The 20,609-nt window shown below is 29.7% G+C and overlaps 1 protein-coding gene and 1 long non-coding RNA gene across 3 annotated transcripts; one reads left to right on the top strand and one right to left on the bottom strand.

Annotated features, from left to right (window-relative positions):
• Positions 1-15,013: 15,013 nt before the first annotated feature.
• LOC118047772 (uncharacterized) lies at positions 15,014-16,774 on the bottom strand. The gene is made up of 3 exons (XR_004687369.2): positions 16,634-16,774; positions 15,765-16,419; positions 15,014-15,654 (listed from the first exon to the last, which is right to left on the bottom strand). It is a non-coding gene; the product is annotated as an uncharacterized lncRNA (long non-coding RNA).
• Positions 16,157-20,375, top strand: LOC118047771 (protein CONSERVED IN THE GREEN LINEAGE AND DIATOMS 27, chloroplastic). 2 transcript variants are annotated; one of them, XM_035057138.2, is made up of 7 exons: positions 16,157-16,381; positions 16,656-16,808; positions 17,214-17,291; positions 18,072-18,167; positions 19,386-19,421; positions 19,857-20,038; positions 20,122-20,375. In XM_035057138.2, the coding sequence occupies exons 1-7, from the start codon at positions 16,157-16,159 to the stop codon at positions 20,285-20,287; spliced, it is 936 nt and encodes a 311-aa protein (XP_034913029.1). In that variant the 3' UTR covers positions 20,288-20,375. The 2 variants fall into 2 exon arrangements, with proteins under 2 accessions (XP_034913029.1, XP_034913030.1); XM_035057139.2 differs by lacking the exon at positions 17,214-17,291.
• The last annotated feature ends 234 nt before the right edge of the window (positions 20,376-20,609 follow it).

Genomic DNA, 20,609 nt, shown 5'->3' with positions numbered 1-20,609 from the left:
TGTTTCACCATGCACTTGCAATCAAGCAATAAAGCACGGCTTTAGAGCTTTTAGACTTGTATCTGTTCTCGGTGGACACGCTTCGCTAATTAGAGCTGGGCATAAAAAAAAGAAAAAAAGAAAAAATAAAGAAAGAGTTCACGGTAAGCCTATATTCATATTAATTAGAGTTGAGTTAATTCAAAATATATTGTTAAGCCTGTAGTTTAGATCATATAATTAAAATAACTTAATATATATATAAGAATTTTAAAGCTCTATTGTTTTATTTTTTTAAAAAATTGTGTTAATTTTTCAAACCTGTGATCCAAGTTATTAGACCTAAACAACCTAATTTAGAAAAACCATGAAATTTAATTTCTAATCAATTAATATCGAAGGATAAAATTAAAAAAAATAATCAAAATTAAAATACAAAATAAATCTTATATTTAATTGAATGGTGAATTTTTTTTAAAAAAATCAATTTAGTAAAATTACATTTGTTTTTAAAATAATGAGGACCAAAAATGACTTAAAAAACCAAAAACAATGTTGTAATTAAAGGATGGGATGAAAAGAATAATAACTTTTACAAAAGAGCCAAGAAAAAAAAAATTAAAAATTAAAACAATGTCAACCAAATTTAAAAACATAATACTATCAATTTGAATTGAAGGAGAAAATTGAAAACCACTAAAACTTTTACAAAAGGGACAAGAAAACAATTATAAATTCAAAGAATGAGGACCAAATTGGAGAATATAATATTTGGTAAATTGAAATTGAATGATGAAATTGAAAACAAATAAAACTTATACAAAAGGATCAAAACCAAAAATTTAAATTTAAAAAAATAAGGATTGAAGTTGAAATACTAACAATATAAAGGGCCAAACTATACTTTTCAGGGAAGGAAAGAGAAAAAAAAAAAAAAAAAAAAGGTCCATCAGCATCAAATCGGATCACCACCAGTAACACACACAACATTAATACGAAGAGAACATGATAACACTTCCAACAACACAACACAAAAGTATTTTTGGATACTAGAAGGCACCGCACAAGCTGCCCGAATGACATGAGCACCTTGTACCTGTCTTTGGTTGCGCCACACATGTATCCATTATTTTGTTTTTTTTTTTTTTTTTTTTTTTTTTCTAATTTAGCCAAATACATAATTGCTTTTGAGCTGACATTATAACTACAAAAACACAATTGTAAAAAACAAAAAACACCACTTGACTGTATGCTTTATTATTATTTTTTTTTTTACTTTGAGGGTAGATTCATTATTTTACTGTGCATTTTAATTATTTATTATTTTTTATATTTAGACAAATATAAAATTGCTTCCCAGCTTAAATTATTAATAATAAAAAACTACCATGAAAACACAAAAATACCACTTAATGCAACATTTAAATTTTTTTAGAACAATAAAACAAGAATTAAAACATTACATCTAACTTTTTTTAGAACGGTGCTAAAGTCATTACATAAATGGTTATTTCTACTAATTCTTGTCATCATTAATGAAGAGCATACATTAAATAATAAACATTCATAAAGAACATACCTTAGTCATTAAAAAAAGGTCAAGCAGTGGGAATAACGAAATAGTTAGATAGTTTAGCATTACTCCCCCCCCCTTTTTTTTAAGTAAACATAAAAAATATATAACTTAATATGACTATTTTTCTTAAGTAAATAGTAGAAATAACTTGGCCAATCAATCTTTTAGTGTTTGATTGTTTGACACCACATAACAAATAATATGTTCATTAAGTAAATATTTAAAGTAGGTGTAAATTATTATTTAATTCCTGTATTTTTAATAAAATAATTGTAGAATCAAAGTTTGTAAATATATTAGACTAGTGACTCATGATTTTTAGTTTATCATAACAAGACATATTAGACATACAAATATTTTCAAGAAAAGTCTAGAATTCATACAAGTTTAAATCTATAAGCATGCAAATTAAATAATAATTCATGAAAAATATGTTTTCAATACAAATATAATAATAGAACACTAGTATCCATACTAAGCGTATTTGTAGACTTATAATTATTATTAATTCAAAGTCTAGAGTTCATACAAGTTTAAATCTATAAGCATGCAAAATAATAACTCATGACAAACATGTTTTTAACACAAATATAATAATAGAATACTAGTATGCATGCTAAGTGTATATCCAGACTTATAATTATTATTAATTCAAAGTCCTAAAATGCATACAAATAATAAAAATATCTATACTTAAATTAAAACGAATCATGATACTTACTTGTTGAAGCACTTTAAAGTAATGAGATTTTTGTTGTTGTTGTCGAGGATAAATAATTTACCTTAAGATTTTATTGCTCCTCACTTGTGCAACTAGGATGTTTGCAATATACCTTCCATGATTCCAACAATACCATTTTGATTTAGTTGTACTTCCAAACAATATTTTTGAAATAAAAAAATATGAAGCTCAAATATTTCTTAATAATATGAACCTAAGCTCTAGATTTTGTTGGAAAACTAAAGCTTAAAATGAGAAGAAAACACTAAAACATGAGGTTAGGAAGAGTATTTAAAAATCTAAAAAGTTCAAATTGAAAGCTCTTCCTTCGACCCTTTTTTATAGTGAATTTTGAAAGTTAAAAGGTTGAAGAGATAATAAGAATTAATTCCCATCATTTTTAACCTTTAAGTAACCATCATAAATCAAGAATTAAATATAGAAAAACCAAGGGTTCTTTTAGTAGGAAAACAAAAAGGTTCTTTGAGATTACTTTCTCATTCACCTATAATTTATTTGAATCATGTTATTTAAAATATTTTTTCTACAATCCCCCATATGAATATAAATTGTCTCACTAGTTTCAAAACAATTCAAAGATTTGTTTAGAGATATTCATTTGGTAGATTACACATCATGATTAGTAGCTTTTAGATTTAAACCTTTCTTAGTTAAATACTATCAGATTTACTCAGCTAAATAGTAAAATTAAGATTACCCTTTTATCACCCTGGAGCTAAAACTTATTTCATCATAAGAATAAGTAAGAAATAATAATTTACTGGTGCTGCTGAGAATGTTATATGAATTAGTTTTCTATTTGAATCTAGATCTTGGGATCTCTAATCAACTAGGTAAGGTTACTATCATTATACTCTTTCATATATTAAAGGCTTTAAGATTATTTTCCTTGATGAATTTATACACAAGCTTTCTTGACAAATCTTTGGTTATCGAATCCACAATATTTTCTTTTGACTTCACATAGTCAATGAAAATAATTCCATTTAAGAGTAAGTATTTAATAGTATTATATATAAGATGTATATATTTAGACTTTCTATTATACATACCACTTTTTCCCCTTTCAATTAATGATCGATTATCACAATGGACATAAATAACTGTCATTGGTTTAAGAATATATGGTGTCTTTTACCTTTTTATAATATATGGTGTCTTTTTCTAACTTTTTATAGGGTACTTTGTTAAGTAAATAATATATATGGTGTCTTTTTCTAACTTTTTATGGGGTAATTTGTTAAGTAAATAATTGGCAGTTGGAATTGCCTTCCCCTGCATGTTTTAAGGTGCTTCCAAACTTACTTATCAACATGGAATTCATCATTTCTCTTAATGTTTAGTTCTTATGTTTCACAATGTCATTTTGTAATGGTGAATAAGGAGTAGTAGTTTGGTGAATAATACTATTTTAGAAAAAACAATTCACCTAATAGTGTTTGTATTTTCCATCTTTATCCTTTTTATTACCTTTATCTTTTTGTTAAGTTGATTTTTAATTTTTTTTTTGTAATGTTTAAACATTTTAAAAGATTTATCTTTGCTCTTAAATAAATAGGTATAACAATACCTTATTTAATCATCTATAAAAGTAATAGAATACTTTTTCCACCTCTAGTTTGTACGCATTTTAAATTACCAATATATGAGTGAATTAAGTCCAATGGTTCACTACTTCTTTCAATTGTTTGAAAATAAGGTTTTGTGAATTTTGATTTTACACAAATTTCACAGTTATAATTTTTCTCAAAAATCATACTTGATAATATTTTATGATTTATTAACCTTCACATAAAATTATAATTCATACGACCTAACTTGTCATGCCACATATCACAGGACTCAAGCGAATAAAAAAAAATAGACAATCTTATTATTGTTCTTATCATTGGTTACAATGATCATTATATTAATTTTAAAGAGGTCATCATAGATATACTATTTTTCTACAAGCATACTACTCTTAAAGAGTATAAATTTACCACTCTAAAAAACTATCTTAATACCATTTTTGCTTAACAATAAGCCACATACTAAGTTTTTTCTAATGTAACAACTTGCAATACATCGTTAAGGTTAAAAGCTTTTCAAAGGTCATCTTCAGTATGAACTTTCCAATGCCTAGTACCTTGGAGGATAATGAGTTATCTAGGTATAGGTTTTCTCCATACACTTCTTTATAAGTGAAAAACATCATCTTTTTAGTGCATATATGTCTTTTAGCACCAGTGTTAACCTATCATTACTCATGATTGTTGATTAGGTTGTCTTAAAAAACAACACAAAACAAGTTCATTTTTGAAACTTTATTTGCAAGGTGACCAACCTCGATGACATTGGTTTGATAAATTTTTTTATTAGGATTTTCTTATTGACCCTCATTTCTATAATCTTTGGTTAAATGCCCAATCTTTTTATAAGTAAAACACTTTTCATTGAAGTTTTTGGCAATTCCTTTCTTTTTTTCTTTTTTTGATTTTTTAGTATGAGACTTTATCACTTTTCCCATAAATTTTGCTTTTAGAGCACCATAAAAGTTGGTTTCCATTTGGATGACTTATTGTCATCTTTTATACTTATCCTTAAAATGATGTATTCATTTCTCAAGCATTGGGTGAAGTTTTGGTTACTCATGGTTTTGGTTTCTCAATACAGATTATCGTTTTGTTAAGCTTAATTCCAAACATAATTTTAACTTTGTTGGAAAAAGTCGATTTGATTGTAGATTTCTAGATCTTTATATTCATGAGGTTTACATCATAAAGTACAAATAGTATAAATCCAAGGCAATTTAACTTGTGATCTCTAAGATAATCCTCTAGTTTCATCATCTTCTACATTACTTCAAATATAAAGTTAAGTTTGTGATATGCTCTCTCAACCTTCTTTTTATGTGCTAGTAAATGACTCAATATACCAAGTCTTATCTTATTCAAATGTTTTATCTCTGCTAGCATAAATGATTCATAATCTAAGCTGTTTATATCAACTTTGGTAGCTCTTTGAAGTGATTGTATTGTGAGTTTCATGAGCAACATTGTACATCATGACTATAAATTAGAGTAAATGGTGAAGTTCTTAATATAGTCTTCTATTAAGTCCTTTAAGCTTACAATACTTATGATAATGCATCATGTCAAGCCTTATGATTATATATGACCCGTTTTTGTATATTAGGAATCAAAGTTAAATGGTTGATACTACTTCCATTTAATTATGCATAACAAGACTATTGTATGAGTAGTGATAGTTTTTAGGAGTCCATATATGTGAATGATTTGTTTTTTAATAAGATTAATCATAGTTTCTTTGTTGATCGATCAATATGGAATAAATTTAACCCACCTGTTAAAGTAATTTTTTACTTCAAAAATAAAGTTATGTTTCCTTGATATATGTGGGTGTATTTTACCAATAATGTCCATTGTTCATCCTTTAAAAAGCCATGTTTGACAATCGTATTAACTTTGTTTAATGGTTCATACTAGATTAGAACAAATTAGTGACATTCTTTTGCATAACTAATACAATCCTTGGTTATACATGGCCAATGAAATGTCATTGTTCATGATTAACTATATCATACAAATACCTAATTAATAGACTATATAAAGTTCTTCATGAACCTCAATCATGACCAATAATGTTTTTTTTTTTTTTTTTTTTTATCCTAGTTACTTGAGTAAAAAATATAATTTTATGTCTCTTATATAATACATTTGCTAGGAGGATTAATTGGTCACTATTGGTATGAAAGATCTTATAAAAAAAGGTTTTGATTTATTCTCTCCAATCCTTTTACAAATCAAGAACATTAGTGATTTTTAAGACTATTTATCTATACTTGATAGAAAATTTTAACAATGGTTTTTGTATGGTTGTCTTGTATGTTTTTTACTATGAAATTATAATATTTTGCTCATCATTATAATTCCATCGCATATCAATAATAATTGATCACATAATAATGCTTACATTGATGATGCAATGACTGTGAAGAACCAATTTATAACTGTATCTATTTTGAGCCGAGTCATTAGCTTTTATAGTGTTTCCACTGAAAAAAAAATTAAATTAGAAAACCTTTCAATAAGGCTTTTAGTCACTTGATGCTATGGAGTTAGTGTAGGGTATTTACATTTATATTCACTAACTAACTAGTTTATATTAAGTATAGAATCACATGTTACTTTGATAGATTGTGCCCTAACTTTAAGAGTATTTCCATACCTATTATTAAAACCTTATATTCAGCTTGATTATTAGTGCAACAAATTATAAGATCATCTTATTATATATTAGATAAATTATTACCACCCTTACATCTGTCTTATTCTTAGTTTTCAATCCATCAAATCATAATTATATGGAATAAGTTCAACCATAACAATGTCAATGTCTTGTTCTAGTTCATGGTCGATATCAAGGCAAGGTGATCAAAGCTTGGTTTTTAACTACTTTTTATAGTCTGTAATATAAATTCAATTCAAACAAAGCTAAAGTTCATATTCCAATTTGACCTCATAAGAAAAGTCTAGAAAACTTATTGTTAAATTTATTTTATAAATAATATACATGTCTATTGATAATATATATACCAGTGAATTTTTACACAAGGAAAAGCTATAAAGATGACAAGAGCTTTTTTTTATTATTATTAAAGTATAATGTTCTTCAACAATTATAAGAACATGATTCAGATAATAAATAACTTGCTCATGTCCAACTTTATTTTTCTAAGTTAACATGCTACTAATTAACTTGTAAAGAGATATACCTTAAAGGCTTTCTAGATATTTATGAGGCCACTACTAGAGGTTTAATTATATAAGTTTTATATCGTCAAACAAAACTTAATGTTTTTTAGTCTATTAGAACTCATATATGCTATGTTCTATCAATTTAAATGGTCTGATATTTTTTATAGTGTTTGATTTGAAACTCCTAATTTTTTTCTTTCAATAAAGCACTATAATTCCTTTTTGTGTTGTTGAGTGTATGCTTTTATGATGGAATTTTCCTTTTTTAATCCATCTTTATACCTTGTTGATGCACCACGAACCTCAAATAATTACCTACATATATGCTAAAGGTGTATTTTAATGGGTTCATTTTTAAATTGTACATCTTTGTATGTTCGAAAACAGCACATAACGCATAAAAAAGGTTAGCTTTGAACTTTGATTTTATCATAATATCATCAATATAAACCTACATGTTATGGTTGATCATGTAATGCGAAATTAGATTCATTTCCTTAAAGTAAGTAGCATTGATGTTTTTTAAACCAATTGACACTACCATTTATTAATACATCTTTAGTGCACCAGGAAATCTAAAATCATTTTAAACATTTCTTTTGACACAATAAAGATCTTATTAGAGTTTGAATGATCATTTATAAAGCTAATAATTTCATTATCGACTGTAAAATTGATCAACATATCAGCCATTGTCATTAGATATTCATCTTTTAAAGTTGCGAGATTAAGATTTCTAAAATCTATACATTTCCTCAACTTGCCATTCTTTTTTAGTACTCATATTATGTTCAATATTCATTCAACATATTTTACTGACTTAATAAATACATTTTATAAGAGTAATTTAATTTTCTCTTTCACATGATCAATCACTTCTAGATCCATTATTTATGAAGGTTGTTTGTATGTCTTAAACCTGAGCTTTATTACTATTCGACCAAACTTTTATCTAAACTACACATTTAATCATAATTCAAGGCAAAACAATCTTTATAAATGTGAAGTTATGATACTAGATTTTTTTTTATAATATTTTAGTAAATTTGAACTTATAAAAGTTAGCCAAAGTATGTCTTTAGTCCCTAAGTTGATCTTAATTAAAGGATCATGAAGTTTAACTTATCTATCATCCATTTTTGGTGGTGTTGGAGGAAGACTTGTCACATCAGACATAATCAATTTATAATCTTGATCTAATTATATCAAACATTTTTTTTTCTTATACCCAATATGTTTGCAGGATTCATCAAAAGCCTTAAAATATGCCAATAATTCATAGTGACTCATTTATTCCCATGTTTTAGATCTTTGGCCATTTTCTTTACTAGAAAGTCAGTTGACCTGGTAAAACCTGATGTTAGTCACCTCATTCATAATTTTTTCCCTAACTAGAAAGTCAAATAGGTAACTCATGTTATCTATACCCATGAAATGGACTAGATCTACATCATTATTATATAGTCATGCATCTAACATCCCTAAGTTAATCCATCTAGTATACAAAACATCAAAGTTTGATGTAATGATGATGGCACACATATGTTAGCTTACATCCAAACTCATCTAAGAAAGAATGGTTAAGGTTAGTGTACAAATATCCACCATTACCAAGCAGACACTCAGATATGAGTTAGATGTTTTACACATCTGAACTCTGACTAATAGTTATATAGCAGATAGACCACCAATCCCCTACCAAACCTAGAAGTTTGTGTGTGCTCTCAAAGCAAATGATGCATGAAGGAATTAATTATACAATACATGAAAAATTTGTACAAAAACTAAAGCATATATAAAAAAGTTTGGAAATGGCATGTTGAAAATAAATATAGACCAAATAATTTAAAACACAACAATTAGATAAAAAAACAAAGCTAAGTCTATAGGCTTCTCTAGTGGAGTTGTTATTCTATTGCACGTGTATGATATCATAGTAATCGTCCTTCAAGGTTGGGATCTTTCTAGTGATGGAGGAAAGAATAAAGAATTCTTGTTTCTTATTAGTAAAAAAAAAAGAATAGAGTCTCCGCCTAGTATTTTGATCACTACAAACCCTAACTGGTCTTAAAGCCTAGATAAGGGTATTGATTGTGTGTAGGAATGACGTATCACCCCTAGTAAACCTTATCTTAAGTAAGCTACATTGTTTGTTTGTCTAATATAAATTAAGGTATTGTTATGTTTTCTAGCCGTTGGTATGTTTAAAGTTTAAGAAAAGTCATTATCGGTAAGGAAGTTATTATCTTATCATGTTAAAACATAGTCATTCTAGAGTCAAAATGTATTTTTATATTTTTTTTAATATTAGAAATACATCTTACATATAAGTTCATAATTTTTTATATTGGAACAAACAAAATAATTTTTTTAATATTTTTTAAAATGGAGACCAAGTTGGATTTCATAAACGAGTTATTAAATATAAAAATGCATGCAAAGATACTAACAAAACTATTTTTCTTGAATTTTTATATTTAAAGGTGTTAAATCATGCCTTGTATTTTTTTTTTATTTAAGCAAATATGATTTTTATTTTTATTTTTTATTTATTTTTAAGAGACTTGAACATATGCACAAAAATAAAAACATATTTTTTATATTTTTAAATAAGGATTTTTTTTTAATTTTTTCTCTAAAACTTTGAAGGAAAAACATATATATTTAATATCAAGTTAGTATCTTATAGTATAAGTCTACAGTACAATGTTAAACAAAATCGTTTGAAAACACGCGATGGACCCATAAATAATTTTAAAATGATCCCTTGATTTTTTTAGAATTTTTAAAAATCATTTGAGGTTTGTTTGGCAAAATAGAAAAAACATTAATAAAAAAATTTTATCAAAAATTTGTTAGGTCATATTTGCCTAACACGCCGTAAAGATAATATATATATTTTTGCATTTTTCCTATATAAAATTCTGCACAACCAAACAATGCTTTTAGCCTTTAACAGGCTTGGCTCGTTCACATGGACTGAGCTGTATAGTCAAACCCAAAACAAAAGCCCATCAAGTTTACAAACACAATATTCAGCCTAAAAAAAACCCCAGAGAGCATGCACTTCTGACTAACAGGAATTATAATGCCATTGTCAATCCACAACCATAGCAAGCATTATTCTCTTCATGACCTAGGCTGGAGTATTTGTTGTTGTTGTGCAGGGCTTGGAGAAGTTGCCAAATTGCAAACCTCTGTTGTTGTTGTTATGGAGAGGCAATGACTAGCTGTTACTCTGCTACTGCTACTTAAAGGCAGCTGTAATTGTATCATGAACAATGGATTGCTGATGAAAAAGATCGCCCACTGCTGCTCACAGTGCAGAGGAGATGGAGGCTTAGCAGTTGTTGCACGAATTGAATCAAAGGCTGCTCACTGTTTGAAGACTCTGCTGCTATTGACATGGCTCTCAGCTGAACTGGTATTGCTATGACTTGTCGTCGTAGCTGCTATGAATGGAGAAGATAAATACATGGGTGCTGGTGTTGTTGTGACTCCTTACCTGAGACTAGAATTGTCGGGTCGTCGTGGCTGCTAAGAACGGAGGAGATGAAGACATGGTTGCTACTTGGAGAAGAGGACGTGGCTACTGCTTGGTGATGTGAGGCCATCAGCGTGAGTTAATTTCTTGAAGAACCATAGAATGAGTGTGAGGAAGGTACCACTTATTCCTCTTTCAAGTCAAGTCACGTTTTTTGAAGACTCTGCTGCTATTCACGGCCGATAGAGGAGAAGTTGGCGTGACTAAGAAGAAGACTCCTGCTGATCACTGTGTTGAAGGCTGGCAGCCGTGAGGGATTAGCCACTACCAGCGACACAAGAACTTGGCACAGCTGGTCATTGCCACCTAACAATACTATCTAGCTCATAAAAAAGGTAAGCATATTGTCGAGAAGAGCGGAGTGAGGATTTTTTCATGCCCTGCGCTATATATATATATATATATATAAATTAATTATTAACTCATGTACATAAATTTTTAAAATTAACAATAAATTTTAATTCAAATACACTATCTAAAATATTAAAAAATAAATTTAAAAGTACATAAAATTAAAGTAAAAGTAAAAATAAACTCATTATCGAAGTTACATCCTTCGATATTTTATGGAATGTAATTAATCTATAATCGAATCTAAATCGATATTGTAACAATCCTTCAATCGAGATAAAATAACAATCTCATGTCAACTAGAAAACAAAATAATTAAATTTCTTCCCTCTCTTAATTTGTCCTTCCTTCACTTGATTCTTCCTTAGAGTAATGTTTTATAAATTGAACTTTGTAAGTTTACAAGGTTATTCTCTCACCTTTCTTATTTTTTTTTCTTGGATTTTTTTAAATGTTTTCCTCTTATTTTTTATTATTTCTCTCTCGCCTTTTCTTTTTTTTTCCTTTTCTATTCTGTTTCTGCCCAGTTGGCAACATATAAAAGAAAAGAAAAGCTGATTTGTTTTATTTTTTAATGGCAAATAACCATTTTATCCTTAATGAGTCGTTTTGCTTTTATTTGACGGTCCTTTTTTTTGTTAGCATTACTAAGCTTCGTTCATCCTAAAATTTTAATCAGATTTTATTTAATATATTTTAAGATCTCTCATAAAATTTCAGCTCAATTTGATGGTTGGATTATAAATTACACTCAATAATATAAAACTGGTCAAATTGTGATTTTTTATCAAATTTCTAAATTTCTCCAAAATTCTAAAATTTTAACCCAAGCTAAAGTATCATATTAGAAGGCTCCACGTAATTTTCAGAATTTTTTGATAACTTAATCAAAAATTATAATTTTTTTTTAATAAAATTAATTAAAAATATTGATAAAATCTTCATCTAAGCTATAGCCCACCCAAACCTTTTGATATGTCTCCGCCCTTGCATATAGTTATGTTGGAGGCGCATAGTCATTTGAACGCAAGTTACTTGCATAAGTGATGATGTTAAGAGAGCTATGAACGTGAATACTAGGATTTTGTCCTAGATCAGTTTTCTGTTATTTCAGAGAATTTCATGATAAAACATCACCCTATGACTAATCTAATGTATGCTGTTCCACAAGGAACTTGTGATTAGGTTCTTCAAGGCCAATAGTATGAACTCTATCTATTGTCTATACTGATTAATCGTAAGTGTTGATGCATTGATTCTACATGCTTTCATTTTTTATTGCGTGATGTACTCTAATGGAACAATATTAAGTTTCGTCACACTAGATATGTCAATATTTTAATCAATCAGATAATTTTTTAGACCAAATATGTTATATGATTGTAGAAAAGGAGATAAATTGTAGAAAAGCTATAAATTACATAAAGAAATTGTATATATGAGGTGACTATCTTTTCTAGTAATTAAAAGGTATTATATTGGTAAAATATTAGAGTTTCATAAAAATATTTAAATTTAATCTTAGAGAGATTGTTCATATTACATAAGGAGATTGCAAGATTAACAAACTGAATTCTAGTTTATTGCGTCTTTTTTTTAGTAATTACTTGAATCATAACTTAATATATAAATATCAGTTCATTTTAATGAGGACTCATATTTTGAATATAATTGAATTTTTCAGTTGATTATGTGAACTCCTATTATTATCGGTGGCTTCCTTTCTTTTTTAGTTAATCTATACTTTTTTAAAAAACTGATCGATTTTATTGTTATTAATCAATTCTAATTAATTGATTCTAACTTTCTTTTTTACTGACATTTCAAGGTGTTCTAACACAACCAACCATAGTTGAGGTTTTATTTAGAAAAACTTGGAGATTAAGCTCATATGCCTTACATGGTCATTTTTTAAAAGCTTTAATGCCTATTTGAGAGTATGGTTGCGGTTGCTTTTCAAAATATCTTTTACTCGAAAATACTTCAAAATAATATTTTTTAAAAATTATTTTTAATATTAGCACATCAAAATAAGTTAAAAATACTAAAAAAAAATATTAATTTAAAATAAAAAAATAAAAAATTTTTAAATTTTTTCAGAAATGTTTTTAATTACTAGGTTGAAATCTGAAAAGTTGGGCATTATTTATTTTATTTAGTGTCTAAAGGGTAGGGCTGCTATAATAGCACCAATTAGGTCCAATCTGAACAGAAATGAGGAATTGCTCATCTAGAAAAACAAAAATTACAATAACAATAAAAACAAAATTACAATTCACTATGCTGCATTGTTCACTCCCTTACATTATACCATGGATAGTCATTATACAGTTCTTTTTTATTTTCATTTTGGTCTTCTAGATTTTTTTCAATTGCATCCTTTCAAAGTTATGTTTACATGGTTTTATGTGTGAAGATTTTTTTTCACTTCACATGTTCTTGCTTATAAGAAGGGTCTAGGAATATTGCAGCATTAAATTAAGGATCAATTTGGTGAAATAACATTTTAGATTGTAGTTAAAAGAAAACAAATTAAAAGAACAATGATAAAAAAAAAAAAAAAAACCAAAGCCCAATGTTTGAAAGGCATTAAAACTTTATTTTTCGTCTTTAAAGTTTTAGTTATTGCATCTTTTATATAGTCCTTGAAGTTTATGAATTTTACGTTTCAATTCTAAAATTAATTTTTTTTCACTTTTTAAATCCTAAATGTTGAGAGAGGATAGTAGAAGTTGTTGAAAAAGAAAAGAAAAGAGAAACAGGTTGCTCAAACACATTCTAGACACAAAAAAAGATCAATTGTGGTAATAATTGATTCATCTTGAAGAGAGGAATTCTATAGGATTCTTCATCTTATCAGAAAAAAATAAAAGGGGACTCGAGAAGTTTTTTCATTCAATTTAATTTCTAGGGTTTTTTTTGCTGATTAAAAGGAGTTTTTGAGTTAAATGGATTTAATGAAGTCCCTATCATGATTTTTATGTGTTTTCAGGTACAAAAAAAGTTGAAAATAAATTTTTAAGGTCAACCCTGCCTTTCTAGACATCAAAGGTGGTAAACATTTCCAACAAAAAAATAATGCACTGTCTATCTAGGTGAACAAAACATCATTTGATCTATAAAAAAAATCTAGTGTAAACAACATGTCATTTGACCATTAAAAAAACAAAGTCAAGATCGCGAGCCTAGCCTTCCAAACCCATGTGTATCTAGAAAACCCATGTGCATCTAGAAATTTTTACTTTAGACGAGACTTTGCTAATCTTTACAGGAATAAACATGTTTATCCTAGATTTGAACAAGCCTTAACCTTTTTTAATTTTAAATATTCTTTAAGTAAATTTATGAAAATAATATTTAAATAATTATTCAACTTTGCAATAATTTTCAAGAGCATTAGAGTTTTTTATGATAATATTTATAATTAATTATATATTAACCTTTTTAAGTTTGCTAATTGATATTCAATAATAAGAATAGAACATCTATTTTGTTATTTTTATTATTAATTTTTTATATAATGTTCCATATTCATTATTCTTAGATACATAGACATGGGGTTCATGATTTTTTAATTTTTTTTTTATTGAAGCTTCCTTTCATAATTATAATATTTTTTATTTTAAAAAAAACTTCTAATGAAAAAATATGTTTTCTTTGAAAAAAAAAAAATGTTTGAATAAGAAAATGAAGTTTTTATTAAAAAGAAACAGGTTTTCTCTTTAATTCAAGTCATTTAAAATCTTTACAAATATTTATTTTAATTGTTATTGATTTTTCTTCAATAAAGCATAAAAAAATGTTAGTCAAAATAAAATAAAAATATATACACTAGAAATAACAATTCTGTATAAAATATATTCTTTTAAAATTTTAATCAACTTTCATATGTACATTTATTACCTTCTAACATCGTGTGGACACATTTAGATAATATTTACTATTATAATAGTAGTTACTTTTTAAAATGTTAAAAATCATTTAAAATAATGAAAAAAATATTTTTTTATTTTTAAAATTTATTGTTGATATCAACCCATTTAAACGATGTAAAATTAATTTAAAATAAAAAATCTCAAAATATTAAAAAAAAAATGGTTTGACTGCAAAAATTACTTATTGTATGAGACAAAAAGAGGTGAAGCTAACGTTAGGAGAACTACAAATCGAAGCCATCATTATCCCTATAGTCGTGATCTTTTTTTTTTTATCTTCTTTATTGACCTCCTCAAATACCATTACAATACGATAATTATTCAAGGTTTAATAAACGGTTTATATTTAATACATTAACATCACCAATTATTTGCAACAAGGAGCGCCAGCCAAGTAACTAGCAAACACCCAATCATATTACCATTGTAAACTGCTTGGGGTACCTGACACTAGATGGACCACGCAATACTACTGACTGCTAGCTTAAAGTCCTATCTTTTTATGACGATAGTTTGGGCTCCTTGTACTTTTTACCATTTTAATGGAGGTCAATGATCATTTGTTCTACCGTAGGCTGTTTCTGTGGGATTCTACTTTAGTTGTACAAAGGAAATACGAGTTGGTTGGAGTTAGAAAGCATACTCTATCGATTTCTTTGCCCGTGGAAACACGAGAACTACACGAACAATTGCGTGCAAGGTAGAGGATGCCTCGTCTTGAACCACATGAACAGCCTATTTGTCTTTTACCGCCACGCTGCACTTTTCTACAATTAAAAAAAAAAAAATTCTTTAACTTAATCTTTTTGTATTTTTGATTTGTTTTAATGTATTAATATCAAAAATAAAATTTAAAAAACAATAATCAATATAGTACCGGACACTTCCAAAGAATGTCACATTTGGATAATCTGATTCCCCGGCAATAAGTGGTATTAAACAAGGCCACGTAAATAGATGGCATGAACATATAAGCAATCCATCTGTGGGCCACCTAGACAATGCTTGATTTGTCAATGTGACCAGTTTTGTCCACCATGGCAACAAATCAATTAAGAGGTTCTTGTATCAAGAATCCTCTCCTTGAAAGAAAGAAATAAAACGACGTATCCCTTGTTTTCCTCCACGTAAATAATCCATGGTCCCTGAAGAAAATGCAACCATCCCTTTAACTAGATAGTCCCTCCTTCCACCGAAAAAATTGAACACCTAAAGTTCAGAATTTGGTTGCTGCACCTGTCAACCGCTAGTTTGACGGCCTGAAACTAAATGCTGAAGCTGAATGTCTGCTGCTCTCTAATTCCTAGTCCAAGACAAGCCACACTTGGAGCCAGCTATAGATCATGGATCATTAGATACCATAGAGCTCAGAAACTATCACCGTTGGTTTCTGTGAAAGCTTTGAAAGATGACACTAATGGGGGTACAAGCAGTTCCCCAGGCCGGAGCTGGGAGCCTGGCTTGGAAATTGAGGTCCCTTTTGAACAAAGGCCGGTAAGTCTGCTGTGTGACTGTAAGCACAGCTTTCACAACTGCTTTATGCAAATTCATATCTTAGTGTCTTATAAAGCTTTCGCAGATATGCAAATTCATATCCTAGTGTCTTATACCGCTTTCGAAGATATGCGTAATTTTCTTGCCAAAAATTATAGAAAAGTATGTATGCATGCTGCAAATGCACACTCAGATATGCATGCATCAAGTAAACCATCCCTTGAGCATGATACAAGACATATTCACACTTACAGTGGTCCGAGTTCTGTAATAGGTGAACGAGTACTCGTCATTGAAAGAGGGACCCCTGTATTCTTGGGGTGAACTTGGTCCAGGACCCTTTTTACTTCGCCTTGGTGGACTCTGGTTAGCAACCTTCACAGTTCTTGGAGTTCCGATTGCAGCTGCAACTTTCAATCCTTCCAGGGTAAGTTCAAAATGCATAGCATCTTTCCAAATCAAAATATTGATGAAACATCTGAACCAGAGTTGAAGCTAGTTATCACATGAAAGGTCCAAAAAGAATTTCTTAAGTTATTTAAAATGCTGAAGCACAAGGAAATGGCAGTTCTGTCTGCGCTTTTTTGCTTTTGAAACCATTTTAGACTTGCGCTCTCTTCCTATCCTATCCTCTACCTATAACTATTATTAGAATTAGCTTTGGATGCAGAACCACCTGATAGAAGGGTATAGACATGGAATGATAGAGACGAGGAGAATCACGTATCTCAGAAACTCAGAAAGGATAGATATAAAGCTAGACATATTTGATCTGTGAAAAGATTTTCACTTGTGAATATTAAGGCTTTATTTCAGTGTTCCAATCTTGCAGGAACCATTAAGATTTGTGCTAGCTGCTGGAACAGGAACTCTATTCCTTGTGTCATTAATCATCTTAAGAATATATCTGGTATCATCTTCATCTTCTTTTCATCATCATCATTGTTACATCACACCCATCAAAATCACAATCCAAAGAACTCTCAGTATTGTCATGGAGTAATAATTCTTTTCATAAATATAGGAATAAAACAAATCATTTGAATGGTTGTAATGGTGGAAACTACTAGGGGAAATAACTATGAGAAGCCTAACAGAAAACCAGTTTGTTTGTAGTCACTCCCTCGCTGAATGTATTAGCCAGAAAAGGTAGGTTCTGAAAGGTGCTCCTCAACTGGAAAGGCCAAATTCTTAAAGCCTCCACCACACATATTCTATTCAATTCATCAGGAAGAAGGCTAGACGAAAGTTAACTGCATGAACAGAGGGTTATCTTAACATGGTAGTTTCTTATCAAAAAATCATAAAGTGGTAGCGTTGAAAAGTGTTACAGTTGTGAAGCACAGTTTGATATATCTGTTCTGCAATGGTTTATTCAAACACTAAACTCTGGCAGTAAGAATATTTTACCCACTCAAAACATTAGAAACATACCATGGCAGAATATTCTAAAATATTGTAACATATCTTTTCTCTAATTGTCCTAATATAGAACTACCATGTAGTCTAGATGAATGCACAATCAAACCAGCAGTATACTGGAGATACAAGAGGTGGGATCCCAACTAATTAACATTCAAATTGCACCCTTTTCAGTCATTTCCATTTTAACATGAAACTGACCACCAATTCATACATTTTTCTTAAGTAATCCCTTGGAAACTACAACATTTTAATGTGCATACCACAGGGATGGAGTTATGTTGGTGATAGGCTTCTGTCAGCTGTGATCCCCTATGAAGAGAGTGGATGGTATGATGGACAAATGTGGGTAAAGCCAACTGAGGTTAGCATCTCTCTCTCTATCATCTATACATATGAGTGTCTGTGTGTCTTTGGGTGTGTGGGGGCACGTGTCTGCATGCATGCAGAAAAAAGCTGATGAATTCTATAGGACGAAGAATTCAATGAATTCTTAATTCTAGTGCATTAAAAGGATAGGAAACATATGAAAAGGACAATTTCCTACCAGTTAATTGGTCAACTAGGTTGTATGATGAATGAAAAACACAATATCAAGGGGGGTTACTCATCTTCCAAGAATTTTCTAATTGCGACCTAAACACAATACCAATGGCGGGACTGAGATTCTTAGCGAAAAGGTTGAGGGCAGCACAGGCCTTGAAGGGAACATATAAGTGGAGGCATTGTTTAAAAAAATCAATTTTGAATTATTTCTGCCAACAACATACTATTCCATGCATTTTCTTAATTATCAATGTTCCTGGCACTTGTGTGTGCACATAACTTTGATAGGAGAGAATAAATCAGAGAGATCACCACAGCTAGTGAGATTATGTATTTTGTGACATTACTGATATTAAGCAATTACAAGAACAAAATATTAGCAGGAGTCTGCGAAATGCCAGGCCACAAAACAATCAAAAAATAACTGTTGAATAACATGAAGGAAAAAACCCCTTAATTGATACTAGAATAGATGTAAAATCACGCCTCTTCCTTGGGCCAAAAAGGGTCAAAGTATCTTACAAGCTCATAACACGTGAAAGGCTACACATAATGAATATATTAAAAGAAATAGCATAAGAGTATATGAAAATCCAATATAATAACAAGCACATTCTTTAATTCCCATGAATGAGAAGTAAAAGCATAGCTTATCTTACCACCTTGTGATATCAGCCAACTCAGCTAGCAGCCAACATGCCCTCAACAAAGCACAGTGATGGAGATAGCTCAATTGCATTGTCTCAAAGTCCAAACTTCAAAAAAACATCAAAAAGTAAAATATCACAATCCCATAGAAAAATCAAAATAACTAATAGCAATAAGAATGTCTACTAATGTTCAACCAGAGTTTCTCACTAATGTGGTAGTCTGAAGTGAGGATTGGATGAAATGTTTAAGCAAACTAGGGAGGACATATGTATCAACAGTTTGTTTTTCATTCTGCTTTGCATGCTTGCTAAAACAGGCATATGCAGATATTATCTCTTCAAATCAGAATGACACTTGAATTAATAAATTTTTTTCTCCCATGCAGGTCCTGGCTCGTGATAGACTGTTGGGCTCTTACAAGGTAAGAACGCCATTTCATATATTCAATTCAGGATGATGCATGCGGAGAAAATTATAACAAGGACAATTTTTCTACTAAACAAGATGAAATACCACATGTATAGAAAAATAAAGACAGATGGACATGCTAAATGAAAAGGACTTCAATGGAACTAAAAGATCTTACAAGAACTCTGCACATGCATGTGTAGATAGAGTTGCACAGGTGTGAATTAATGGGCACTGCATCCAGAGCAAGACAACACAAACATATATGAATGCACAAGCACAGGAAACCACACAATACTCACTAACAAGGAATCAAACACCAACGTAATTATGGAGTGGACTCTAGATGATTTTATTCATTGTCTTTTCACATTACAAACTGGCACATGATGGAGCTCTTAAATTTTCTAAAGCAAAAGAGATTCATACTGAACCTCCAAACCCCTAGGTTAAACCAGTCATCAAGATGTTGAAACAAACACTTGTCGGAACAGGAGCGTTGCTCGTGACAGCAGTAATGCTATTTATCTTTGCTACACCAGTGGAAGATTTCTTTCAAACGACTTTTGCCACAAAAGAAAACCCATCAATTGATCCAGCTTCAGGGGAAAATACGAAGTACAACGTGAGGTATGAGCACAAGTCTAGAGAATCCTACTGCCATTGCATGTCAATTTAATTTACATCCTTATATTTTCTTGTACATATCATAGAAAAGAGGAGTTGCTTAGATTGCCTGTGGAGGTGAAAGCTGATGATGATTTGGCAGCTGCCGCTGCTAAGGCTGCTGGTGGAAGACCAGTCTACTGCAGAGACAGATATTATCGTGCATTAGCAGGTGGACAGTACTGCAAATGGGAAGACCTACTTAACCGATGAGGAAAAAGGGCGCAGGGGTTATGAAAATATTTTGTAAGATTTCAACTGGAATAAGAATTATATATATGGTTTTATGTGGTTACCTTCAGGGAAATGATTGTACTTTCAAAAATTGGAACAACAACTAAGTTTTGGGAACATCAGGCAACCACCATAGAGATAAACTTCATGCAGGACAATCCAATTTACTGATTGCCAGTAGATTAGAAACTTCAAAGAGGCAAGCAAATGCAGCAAACCTGCAGGCTATAATGATATGATATACACACTATCACGAAACAAATAAGCAAACTCATGCCTGCAACAAAGCAACTGAATTAAT

Source organism: Populus alba, chromosome 7 (genome assembly GCF_005239225.2).
Source record: "Populus alba chromosome 7, ASM523922v2, whole genome shotgun sequence".
Classification (NCBI taxonomy): Eukaryota; Viridiplantae; Streptophyta; class Magnoliopsida; order Malpighiales; family Salicaceae; genus Populus; species Populus alba.
This window is presented reverse-complemented; position numbering and strand designations above follow the sequence as displayed.